A 13515-nucleotide genomic window follows, 5' to 3' on the forward strand; every position below is an offset into this window, starting at 1 on the left:
TTAAATTCCACCTGAACAGCAGAGAATCGATTCGCATGGAGATCGTGTAATTACCGTTGTACACGAAGGGAAAGGTAATCCAAAGGTAAGTACAAGAGCCATCCTTGGAAAAGTATCGGGGATGATATAGAAACAGAAGAGAAATGAAAGAGAGATAAGAGGATTTCTTTATGGATTTCTTTTATTCCTGACTTTGTGTAATTAAGTTCTTCCGGTGGGGTTGAGACCCATCGTGTTATATCGAGGATGGTCGAAAAAGAAAAAAAAAAGAAAGCATCGTGCGATATTATCGTGCGTTATTATTAAATTAATTATTTAATAAACTTCGTCTGAATGATACAAAATATGTATTGCTTATTATTTCTTAAGAGAAAAATATGTTAATTACGTTTGAAAAACTTTATAAAATATTCATTATAAATCTTTCTCGTATCTGAACGTTCCTTTGCGACGAAGGAAAATAAATAAAATAAACGACGCTCGAAGCAAAAATATGCAGAAGAGATATTGAAACGTATAAAGTAGCTTAATTAAATACGGAGAAACGTTGGAAGAGCGATATAAATTATTTAGCGTTATATGGTTAAAATATCAGAATAGTATATCATATAACAAAATAACGTAATTTATGATTTATTAATATTTTCAATGAAATATAATTTAATATGTGACCTAAGCAAAATTTATTTCTTCTTTATAGCGTTTTAGTCTTTTGTATCTGGATATATAAAATACAGAAAATAACGGAAAATTATAATCTTCTTACCAATTCATAAGAATGAAATATTCAAATAATTGCAACGCGCCATCTGACGTATTACTACGCAACTCTTTTGATCGTAGATACCAACTGAGGTTACAACATAGCAAATCTTTTTGATTTTCGATTTTATTGGTACATGTAGATAGAGTTACTATCCTATATAATTTCTAGCCTTTAACTCTCTTAGAGAGAGTATCTTCTCTAATAATATGAACTAGTATGAAGTAATCATCTCGCGGATGGGGGAGTACACTGTACACAACACCACGCGTCATATATGGTCAGATGTTCGGTTATACTTATTGCAATGCAATAAAATTATTATATTCAACATTGTGTGTTATTTTGTGAACTGATGTACGCTGCGGATTTCGAATCTCGTTACTAATCCGTCTAATAAGTGCAACGAAGTAATGTGTAGTTTTTATGTCAGCGTTGCTTGTGTGTGGAATTATGGTTATATTTAGTATATGACGACTACGGTGTTTTGAAGCACGAAGCACTGCCACTCCTTCCGTTATAATATTTTTACAATTTTTTTATTTTATTTGTAAGTGAAAAAAATGGAAGATATATTTCAATGGTGTCGTGAAGGAAATGCCATGCAAGTACGTGTTTGGCTGGATGACACCGAACATGACATGAATCAAGGGTAAATATAGGAAAATTCCATTTTCCGAGAAGCACCGTCTCCTGTTCTCGTTTTTTTATTATTTTTTTTTATAACCGTTACTGGTCTCTGTTCTTTTTAACACCGGTCTTTCGAATGTATTTTTGTTGTTGTTTAAAGTTTTTTATCTGGATTTAAATTATAATAATAATAATTTAAAAAATATATATTGTTTTTCCTAATCCTTGTTATCATCCCATTGTATCCGTTTTTATACTTCTTATTTATTTAATTATATTAAACTGTAACATTAGTCTGATTTCATTTATGATTTCATGTTCTATGTATAGAGATGATCATGGGTTCAGTCCACTCCATTGGTGTTGTAAAGAGGGACACTTGAAATTGGCTGAGTTGTTAGTTAGCAGAGGAGCACGTATTAATGCAACTAACAGAGGCGATGATACTCCTCTTCATCTTGCTTCTGCCCATGGGCACAAAGAAATAGTTCAATTGGTAAGCCAAATATAATTGATTGTATGTTAAAATGATAAGATAGGAATATACTCACGTATTGAAAAATTTTGTAACATAAAGGAACAATCCATGTTGGAGAGTCAAGTACAGAAATAAAAATAATTCTTTATTTTTAAGAATTTAATGGAATTTATTTTTATAGTTACTTAGGAACCGAGCAGATGTCAATGTCACAAATGAGCATGGTAACACTGCCCTTCATTATGCGTGCTTTTGGGGCGATCAAGCAGTTGCCGAAGAATTGGTAACTGCTGGTGCTTTGGTATCAATTGCAAACAAAGATGGTGATACTCCGTTAGATAAAGCACGAGGCCATTTGGCCAAAAGATTACACGGTATTTAATAATTGTTAAGGAGTTATTGATATATGATACGTTGTTTGCGGATTTGTAATATATGAACTATTATATTGCCAAATTGATTTTTTAGATTTAGCTGTAGAATATGGACAGGACTTAAAAAAGATTCAGTTTAAAGATCAAAGCTGGCTAGGTTTGAAAACTAGAAGTCGTGAGTAACATTGTATTATACGTATTCTATTACATTTAAGAATTAATTAACTAATTAGTAACTGTTAATTACTAATGTCTAGTTATATCATTTAGGTGATGCAACGCTATCAAGGCATAAAGGAATAAACATGGCAGATCTTTCTCTGCATACTCATTTAGCTAGTACGCCAAGTGGTGAAACATGGCGTGGACGTTGGCAAAACAATGACATTGTGGCAAAAATATTGAATATACGTGAGTGTACGGCTCGAATTTCAAGAGACTTTAACGAAGAATTCCCAAAATTAAGAATTTTTTCACATCCCAATGTACTACCTGTACTTGGTTGTGTCAATCAACCACCGCAATTGGCAACCGTCTCGCAATATATGGCACGTGGGAGTTTGCATAGGCTTTTACATGGAGGTACAGGCGTCGTTGTTGACACTGCTCGTGCACTTAGACTTGCCCTCGATGTCGCGAGAGCTATGGCATTTCTTCATGGGCTCGAAAGGCAAAATAGATGTAGATTTCATCTTAATAGTAAACATATTATGGTATTTTCATTCGTCTTTATAATGATATAATATTATTATGTAAGAATTTCGGTAATGAATATATTCGATATTCGTATAGATTGATGAAGATTTAACAGCTCGCGTGAACATGGCGGATTCGAAATTTTCATTTCAAGAGGTGGGTCGAATCTACGAACCAGCGTGGATGTCTCCGGAAGCATTAAGTAAACGTCCGGCGGATATAAATCTCGAGGCCAGTGATATGTGGAGTTTTGCCGTCCTGTTATGGGAACTTGCGACAAGAGAAGTTCCGTTTGCAGATCTTTCGCCGATGGAATGCGGCATGAAAGTTCGTTAAGATTTGTACATCGTTCATTTAACATAAGTCGGTAATTTAGTGATTATATTCATTTTTCGTGTATTTGTTGTAGATTGCACTAGAGGATTTACGTGTTAGTATACCTCCAGGAATTTCACCGCATCTTGCTAAGCTTATTAGAATTTGTATGAACGAAGATCCAGGGAAACGTCCGTCTTTTGATATGGTCGTTCCTATACTCGATAAAATGAAACGCTAATTTTTGATATAATTTTTCTGTTTATTGCAAGAATCGTGGCTTGCGTCCAAACATGTGTTTCATTGCGAATGCGATTAATCAAAGATTGTTGCAAATTAGTTTACTTAACGATTGGTTCGGATTTGTGATAAAGTAAATCGAAGCAAAAAGAGCGATTCTCATTTGAATTGCGAAGAAGCACATAGTTATACTTGACGAAATGTTTCGAAAAACTGTATCTGCTAATCGGTATCAGCATATAGAACAAAAATGATAAGGACCATTTATAGAATTGATCGAAGTAAGTAATGTGCTAATTGATTTTTGGCAATTTCAAGCAATGCATTTTATTATTATCCAGCTGCAAAACCGGTATTCTTGTAAGAATGTCACTACTACTAAATTTTTTCGATACAAATTGTTTTTTATCGAATACATTCTTTACTAGTAAATCTATTATTATTTTTACTATTATTTTTCGACGCTTGAACACAACTCGCAATGAATACAATCTAGCAGAAAAATCTTCGAATATTTTTTATAAACTGGTAAATAGTTTCAGAAATGGACACTCGCTAAACGAAGTGTCATTTGTATGAGTTATTCGTTATTGTTTTCTTGTCGATAGATTTTAATAGAGATAATCGAAGTTGGTTAATGAAAAATAATCTTTATTAACTATTTTAAGCTAGAAATCTTTTGGGCAGAATTTGTACGATAATTAAATGATAAAAAATACACATTAATTTATATTTGATGAAACATACTGAATTCTTCGAAACGTAAAGTTTCCGAATTGTTGTATCCTCGCCGGTATCTATGCTCTTGAAGTATATTGTCAGATCACCATTCTAAACAATCTTTTCTCATATGTACATATATAGGGTGGTCGGTTTCACGTTACGAGTTACGCACAAAAGTATATTTGGTATATAAAAAGTATATCATATATGTACTTTGCTTCTATTTTTTATACAAAATTGAAGATTAGATATTATAATTATTGTTTGTACATGCGCATGTTTGTTCAAATTATAATTGTACTGATCTAGTCGCGCCATTATTGATATTGTCCATCCGGACCGCCAGCAGTTAAATACTCCTTCACATATGGAGTTCAGTGAATGGAATTTTTATTAGTTTTATCATTGTTTGTGTCACCGTGAAGATACTAAAACAGTACAATTAAAATTCATGAGGAGGTTACACAGAAGGTTATCGACAGAGTAACCTTCAAGCGGTATATATAATACGAAATATACTTTAGCGTATAATTAGAAAATTAAAACCAACCACCCGTTGTATGCATACGAAAAATTTATTTAAAATGGTGACGTTGACAATAGGATTTAAGGGCATCAGAATCTGTGAAGTGGCAACATAGCCCTTCGAAAAATTCGTAGCAAAATTTAGAAAAGATCTGAAAATGTCAGAATAAGGAATATATGCATCGATTTCTAAAATAACTTTTTACTATTTACTAGATAATTTTTGATATAATTTTTCTTATATCCTTAATTAAAAACCATTTTCATTCCCAAAGAAACCTAATTAAACGTAATCAAATTGCACTTACTAATTGCATTAGGAAATGCAGCCTCAACTGATCTGCCTTTATTAAAATAACTAAACTATATTTTTTATACAATCGTATTTAAAGAAATAATGTGCCTACGAAAATCTTCCACAATATTTGTTCATATATAGTGAGCAAGTTTATTGTTGTCTGTTATTTATACAATTTTCATATATTCCTATTGTCTATAATCATATTCACATTTTCTAAATAGATATCGACTCGTCTTTTTATACATGTATAATATGATCGATTTTATAATATCGTTAATTCTGTTGATACATTCTGCTGCACGGAATGTTAATTATAATTAATACTTGATGTGGCTATTACTTTATCTGTCATCTCACTCTGAATATGGCCAGCATATGTGGCATCAATATCACAAGTTAGATCTTATAACCTCTGACATATTGTATCTTAAAATAAAGATAAATAAAACTCTGCAATACATAAATAGTGACTAAAGTTATTTACAATATATTTTCTTATATTTCAAATATGATTTATTCGTTGAAATAAATAACTAAGGTCAGTAATAAGTTTCTTTCCCAATTTATCGTCGGTATGGTGGAGAGAAAAAGTTATATTCTCATACATATCATGTTTTATGCTCACGGACAAAAACCATTTAGTTGGTACGCTAAGTGCTGAAACATATCGGCAAAAAATTTGAATATACAACGATTTTTATAAGTATCGCTGTTTGTGGATAATATTTTAACCAATTTGTAATCAATATCATGATAAGCACCGTTCAGATATACTTTAAGGTGCAACTTTTGATAACAGATATTTAAGTCTAATGAACTGCTTGATAATACTGTTTGATATGATAAGAGTACAAACACGAGTCGCTCTAAATACTCGGATTCTGAATGTAGAAAGGAGTGGCAGTATCAAGTTGGCAAGACTTTGCTTAACAATGAGCAAACCGATAGTACTCGTAAAACAAGGTAAATTGGAAGGCGCGGTACTGAAAAGTGCCCTAGGATTATCATATATCGGCTTCAAAGGAATACCTTTTGCTGCTCCTCCTATCGGAAATCTCAGATTTAAGGTACATTTCTGATAATTGTCCTTATCATGCATTTACTTCATTACGACATATTAAATATCACACCAACCATGACATTGTAAAATTGTAGAGTTCCAATTATCTTAATTTATACAATTCGAAATAACTTCCTATTACCCATTAATAAAAGACGATTAATAGAAGTAGTGCACACAATGTGATGCGTTACGTAGGTTATATTCACTTATTATAAAGGAATCTTAATTTTTTTGCGAAAATAGGATCCTCAACCACCTGCACCATGGGCTGGTATCAAGGATACATCCAAAGCCAAAAAATACATCTGTCCACAATTGCAAGAAGTTCCGCCTTTCGATGTTATTGGTGACGAGGATTGTCTTTACTTAAATGTTTATACGAATTCTCTCAATCAATCGAAACCGGTTATGTTCTGGATACATGGAGGAGCATTCATACTAGGAAATTCGAGCTTCTACGAATCGAGGCCCGATTATTTACTCGCTAAAGATGTTGTAGTTGTCTCAGCTAACTACAGGCTTGGCGCATTCGGTTAGTTTTGGTTCAGTTTTACATACATTCGCAAAATATCAAAAAAGAGATTGTGCATGCAATTTAGAAACAAAATTTTTACTTTACGAATAAACAGAAAGGCTCTAGAATTATCCAGTTTTTTTAAATTTCAAGGATTTTTAAATTTGGGTCACCGAGTCGCGCCAGGAAATCTAGGCTTAAAAGATTTAATCGCAGCTCTAGAATGGGTGAAGGAAAATATTGCCAACTTTGGCGGAGATTCCAATAATGTTACGATTTTTGGAGTTAGTGCTGGAGGTGCTCTAGTACATTCCTTACTCGTATCGCCTCGCGCGAAAGGTAAAACGTATTTTCGTTACGTCCTTGATAAAATTAAATCATATCTTTGTGATTTGCCGAGATATATTGGACTTTCCAAAAGATCTGTGTTAATCCCGTTAGTTCGATACTGATTTTAGGACTGTTTCACAAGGCGATTTTGCACAGTGGAACGTTGACATGCCCTTGGGCAAGCCGAGGTGCTGAATATCGTCCTAAACGTGGTTTTAAACTCGCTTCACTTCTTGGAAAAGATTCTAATGATCCTGTCGAAGTTGTCGAATTTTTACGGACGGTGCCCGCTGAGGACATCGTGAAGGCTCAAGCCTCTCTGTTATCTCCAGAGGTAACAAGTTTTCTTTTAACATACTTCATAATTATAATGAAATATCGGAGATTGAAATAAACAGGATTTCTTATTTCGTCTTATAGAAAGAGGAGACTAGTACCCTTGCTTTTGGACTCGATTACGACGAAGTGGCGGAGAATCCTGTTTTACCAAAACCGATCGAACAATTAATTGCAAAAGAAGCAGATGTGCCTGTGATAATTAGTTACACCGCTCAGGAATATATTATGTTCTTGAAAGGTAGGTTCAGTTAAAACTCGAAGAAAGAAAAGTATTATTTCCTGTTCATGCATCGATACTATATGATTTTTGTATTTCTCAGATAAAAGCGAAAAATCAATCAATTCTTTTAACCAGAATCTGTATAACCATTTGAAAACTTTGAGATCATTGAAGACGATAGAGGATGCAGAAATGGAAAAATTGTTCGAGCTGGTGAAAAATCAGTATTTCGGTGGAAAACCGATTAGCGAAGAAAACATAAGCGAATATTCAGAATTGCTTACTCTTATTAATTTCGGCATTCCCGCGATGATGCTGTTAGAGGATCGAGTAAAAAGAACAACCGCGCCTAGTTATTTCTGTGTATTTTCGTACATTGGCAATGAAAAAGCCCCGACGGATCTCCTAGTAACACGACTGTTTTCTGGTAACTGCATTTTTTAAATTTATTATCGCATAATTATCAGATTATGTACACAACTATCAAACGCACTATTTACTCTCTTACACTCTAGGAGCGTCTCATGTAGATGACATCGCGTATTTATTATATTTACCCAGATGTAAAACTGACAATCCTGATCCACCAACGGTTGGTACGAAGGATAGGATTACGTTAGAACGAATGACTAGAATGTGGACTAATTTTGCCAGAACTGGGTAAATTTTCAACGTGATTTTAAAAAGCATGAATTTGAATTATAGAATTTATATATCGTATATGTTTAATATAGGAATCCTACCTCGGTCAAAGATGAGTTTGTCAACGTTGATTGGAAGCCTGCAACGACGAAGGAGCTTTGTCATTTAAAAATTGACGATGAATTACAGTTGCTGTCTCTACCACCACACCTTTTATCCTCTAAATAGGTCTCATCAATTGTTTTTTGCTTTAACGAAGATCAATTTGCAATTTTTCTTACGACGACAAATTATCAAAAAATATTTTCATCTCAGAGGAACGTATTAAAACGTGATAAAAAATGTAATCTTAATCTATCTGGGTGTTAGATTATCTCGATGTCTTCACTGAAATGACGGAATTATATTTTTTATATAATTGTACTTATAGAAACAATGTCCGTCTGAATATTGTTTCCACATTTATATAATATATTGTATTCATATATAGTAAGCAGATTTATTATATAATGTATTGTATAATTTTTATGTATTTTTACTACCCATAATTACATATTCATATTTCCTAAATGACTATTAACTCATCTTTTTGCATATATTACAATGTAATTATTGATTCTATTTATAATATTCTGGTTTATTAAATATTAATTATAATTAATACTTAACGTTATGGTTACTTTTTATGCGAGATCAAAATAACATATAGGAACCTACGTCACTGCACTTCACGACAGGTGGAAGAATCATTGTTTATCGCATTGCAAACACAACTGAACTGACGTAATACGTCCAAATCAGTAATCCGAAAGACAGTGCGATCTCGTACGAAAAACGAAGGTCCACTTTTCCAATGATAATATCCCAATACGTATCGTAAATAAAGCATCGTAAATTTTTCTTTCTGAATGAACTCTCCATCACTACCTTGTCATATGTTAGCCATTTTGAGGCAAGAAATTAAAACAGTTTTGGAAGAACAGACTTATATACCCATCGATGGTGTCTATAGCAATATAATTGCACCACTGCATTTTCCATATGTATAATTCACTATAGTGGAAGTCGCATAAAACACTTTATTATTAATCTAAAACAATTACTCCATTAATTTTTAACAATTATACTCTTAATTTATAACAATATGCTTGCCTGAATTAAAAAAAATTATGCTCTTAATTTATAATAGTTATATCGTTCGACTATAATAATGCAGTTATTTTCATCATAAACTGGCATTCAATGCAATTAATTCAATGTAAATTAACACAGTTCTAAATCAAAAACTAGTATTACAGAAATGAGAATTTAATTTTAGCTTGTAAAAATTATTATAATTATAAAAATGGTTATTGCAATAAATCGTTAAAGACGTCAACCTACAATAGAAATTAAAGAATTAATCGAAGAACAGCTTTTACAAATTACATTAACAATTTATTACATTTAAACTATTGCCTTATAACACAAAATATTAAACAACAACAATTAAATTATTGCTTTATAATATTTAAACCATTAATTAATAACATTTAAACTACTAATTTATAACATTTAAGCTATTAAATTATAAAATATAAGCCATCAGTTTAGAACTTTTAAATTATTAATTAACAACATTTAAACGATTACTTAATAACATTTAAACCATTAATTTATAACAATTAAACCATTAACTTATAACATTGAAACCATTAATTTATTAAATAATTAAAGGCGTCAATTTACAGTAAAAATTAAAAAAATATTAAATTTGATCGTGTTATAATGGAAAAACCGCCTTTCATAACAACAGCAAACCGTTACCGTCCGATTCACCTTCAGATACCTTTGCAAATACATGCCATCAGGTATATATGCGACGCGAAACTCGCGCGCGAGCTCATTTGCGAGTGGTCTCCCGTACCGTAAAGATCGAAGAATAGTTTTTATAAATTACAATAACAATCTATAACATTTAAACTATTACGTTATAACGCTTAAACTAGTAATCAACAACATTTAAGCTATTACTTTATAATATTTAAGCCTTTAATTTATAACATTTAAACCATTAATTTATAACATTTAAACTAATAATTTATATCATCTGAGCCATTAATTTGTAACATTTAAGCCATTAATTTATAACATTTAAACTACTAATTTATAACATTTAAGCTATTAAATTATAAAATATAAGCCATCAGTTTAGAACTTTTAAATTATTAATTAACAACATTTAAACGATTACTTAATAACATTTAAACCATTAATTTATAACAATTAAACCATTAACTTATAACATTGAAACCATTAATTTATTAAATAATTAAAGGCGTCAATTTACAGTAAAAATTAAAAAAATATTAAATTTGATCGTGTTATAATGGAAAAACCGCCTTTCATAACAACAGCAAACCGTTACCGTCCGATTCACCTTCAGATACCTTTGCAAATACATGCCATCAGGTATATATGCGACGCGAAACTCGCGCGCGAGCTCATTTGCGAGTGGTCTCCCGTACCGTAAAGATCGAAGAATAGTTTTTATAAATTACAATAACAATCTATAACATTTAAACTATTACGTTATAACGCTTAAACTAGTAATCAACAACATTTAAGCTATTACTTTATAATATTTAAGCCTTTAATTTATAACATTTAAACTATTAATTTATAACATTTAAACTAATAATTTATATCATCTGAGCCATTAATTTGTAACATTTAAGCCATTAATTTATAACATTTAAACTACTAATTTATAACATTTAAGCTATTAAATTATAAAATATAAGCCATCAGTTTAGAACTTTTAAATTATTAATTAACAACATTTAAACGATTACTTAATAACATTTAAACCATTAATTTATAACAATTAAACCATTAACTTATAACATTGAAACCATTAATTTATTAAATAATTAAAGGCGTCAATTTACAGTAAAAATTAAAAAAATATTAAATTTGATCGTGTTATAATGGAAAAACCGCCTTTCATAACAACAGCAAACCGTTACCGTCCGATTCACCTTCAGATACCTTTGCAAATACATGCCATCAGGTATATATGCGACGCGAAACTCGCGCGCGAGCTCATTTGCGAGTGGTCTCCCGTACCGTAAAGATCGAAGAATAGTTTTTATAAATTACAATAACAATCTATAACATTTAAACTATTACGTTATAACGCTTAAACTAGTAATCAACAACATTTAAGCTATTACTTTATAATATTTAAGCCTTTAATTTATAACATTTAAACTATTAATTTATAACATTTAAACTAATAATTTATATCATCTGAGCCATTAATTTGTAACATTTAAGCCATTAATTTATAACATTTAAACTACTAATTTATAACATTTAAGCTATTAAATTATAAAATATAAGCCATCAGTTTAGAACTTTTAAATTATTAATTAACAACTATTACTTTATAATATTTAAGCCACTAATTTATAACATTTCAGTTATTAATTAACAATATTTATACTATTATTTTATATCATTTAAGCTTTCAATTTATAACATTTAAGCCATTAATTTATTAAATTGTTAAAGGCGTCAATTTGCAATAAAAATTAAAAAATTGTTATTTGATCGTGTTATAAAGGAAAAGCCGGCTTTCGCAACAACAGCAAACCGTTATCATTCGATGCACCTTCGGTCACCTTCATAAAGATCGAAGAATAGTTTTTACAAATTACAGTAACAATCTATAACATTTAAACTATTACCTTATAGCACTTAAACTATTAATCAACAGCATTTAAACTATTACTTTATAACGTTTAAGCCATTAATTTATAACATTTTCGTATTCTAATAACGAACAGTATAATTGTTGCAGACGAATTTCTAAGTGTAAAGGAATAGCGGTATTTTCTAAATAAACATTCGATAAAGAAAAGAAGAAAATCGTCGAAACGATATTTAGCTTCTTTTCCACCACGCTCCCCCACCCACCCTGCCATAAACAGCTTTATTTTCAGGGAATATTTGTAACCGCGCGCAATGCGGTTTATAGAGTCAGTGTTTGCTACGCGATAGTTTCCTTTCAATATTTTAAAATCGCGATAATTTTGATTAAAGTCGCGGAAACGTAGTCTTAATCTTAACAGTCTACTTTTGAACATTCGTTTCCGGTATTAGAGTCAGTGCATCTCTCAAGAGGATAAAGCCTCTCCAGTGGCTGAAGAATGTAAGCAGTTTTATATCATGTATTTTAATTTGTTCGATTCTTTGTATTTCGTTTGAATTATTTTTAATTAGAAAATAAAAATGATCGATAATTTAGAAAGCTTTGCATGTTTTTTTTTAATTGGAATAAACTGTTAAAATGTTAACATTCGATTACAATAACATTGTCTCTGATATGCAACGAAAATCACTGAATTTTCAATTTTTTTATTTCAAACTTTTATATCAGAGTTTCATTTTGCTACGTACTTATTACGGTCTTTTAGAATTTCAATCTCTATCATTACTAAAGATACAAATTTAATCAACTTCCATTTTTCATTATCTCCGATTTTTCAAACGATCACTCATCGTGTTCTCTTCTGTAATAGATTTTTCGCAACCTCCACTTCCACCATTGGACGGTTCCTGCCTGATGTTAGTCTCCCTGATGATATTCGCTGGGGTGGTGCAGCATCGAACGGTGAGTCGCATGCATTTTTGTTCCTCCGGTCACTCAATCATGTCGTAGGATGAAAGGTCCGAATCGGCACGGGTGACTGGTTGTATTACGTAGAATTTTTTGCGAGCATAGTGACCGCGGGTATTTCTTATACCCGCGAGTAGTAACACTCATTTTTTCAAATTTATTAGTTTAGGATAGGTCTTCTTGCACATCGCGATTATAATAACTAGTTTTTTAATAATTAGGTTAAACATATACACTTGAGAATATATTCGTGTTATTTATAAATATGCATGTTAATATTCCATATGAATATTTGCAAATGGCAAATATCTACACGAATATATCTGTATGACATGAATATGCTTGATCGTAAGCAATGAATTTATCGTGACAATATCAAGTCACGTTCGTTTATTTCATTTCGATTCGAATTTAAAATATGAGTCAAAATTCATTTTTTTCCCGTACAAGAATGTGTGAAATTTTACGTGCAAGAAGACACTTCGCGACAGGCAGATTTTTGAATCAAAGCAATAATTTTGAACACTGCTTCTGCACTTTCGAGTATATGCTTTGATAAAGAGATCGCCTGAGATTATTTGTTTCTTAGTAATATATTTAGAGTCAATTATTTCATTTGATCGAGTCTCAGTCTTTTTCAATTAACGCTACCTTTTTTACAATATTGAAGTTTTGTTGTGATTTATTAAACTAATAAAG

General features: G+C 31.2%; 2 protein-coding genes and 1 long non-coding RNA gene across 3 annotated transcripts; 2 read left to right on the forward strand and 1 right to left on the reverse strand.

Moving 5' to 3' along the window:
- The first annotated feature begins 930 nt into the window (after positions 1-930).
- On the forward strand, positions 931-5509 carry LOC100740129 (integrin-linked protein kinase homolog pat-4). Its single transcript, XM_033318841.1, has 7 exons — positions 931-1415; positions 1724-1889; positions 2053-2245; positions 2340-2420; positions 2516-2958; positions 3038-3268; positions 3351-5509. Exons 1-7 carry the CDS (start codon positions 1327-1329, stop codon positions 3495-3497), a joined length of 1350 nt encoding a protein of 449 aa, XP_033174732.1. The 5' UTR covers positions 931-1326; the 3' UTR covers positions 3498-5509.
- Positions 5169-6356, reverse strand: LOC117151245. Its single transcript, XR_004461014.1, has 2 exons — positions 6180-6356; positions 5169-5495 (listed from the first exon to the last, which is right to left on the reverse strand). It is a non-coding gene; the product is annotated as an uncharacterized LOC117151245 (long non-coding RNA).
- Positions 5866-8651, forward strand: LOC100740249 (esterase FE4). The gene is made up of 8 exons (XM_024365032.2): positions 5866-6112; positions 6352-6640; positions 6776-6961; positions 7081-7286; positions 7373-7529; positions 7612-7938; positions 8027-8171; positions 8246-8651. The coding sequence occupies exons 1-8, from the start codon at positions 5885-5887 to the stop codon at positions 8379-8381; spliced, it is 1674 nt and encodes a 557-aa protein (XP_024220800.2). The 5' UTR covers positions 5866-5884; the 3' UTR covers positions 8382-8651.
- The last annotated feature ends 4864 nt before the right edge of the window (positions 8652-13515 follow it).

This window comes from Bombus impatiens, unplaced genomic scaffold (genome assembly GCF_000188095.3).
Source record: "Bombus impatiens unplaced genomic scaffold, BIMP_2.2 scf_0128, whole genome shotgun sequence".
NCBI classification, from domain to species: domain Eukaryota; kingdom Metazoa; phylum Arthropoda; class Insecta; order Hymenoptera; family Apidae; genus Bombus; species Bombus impatiens.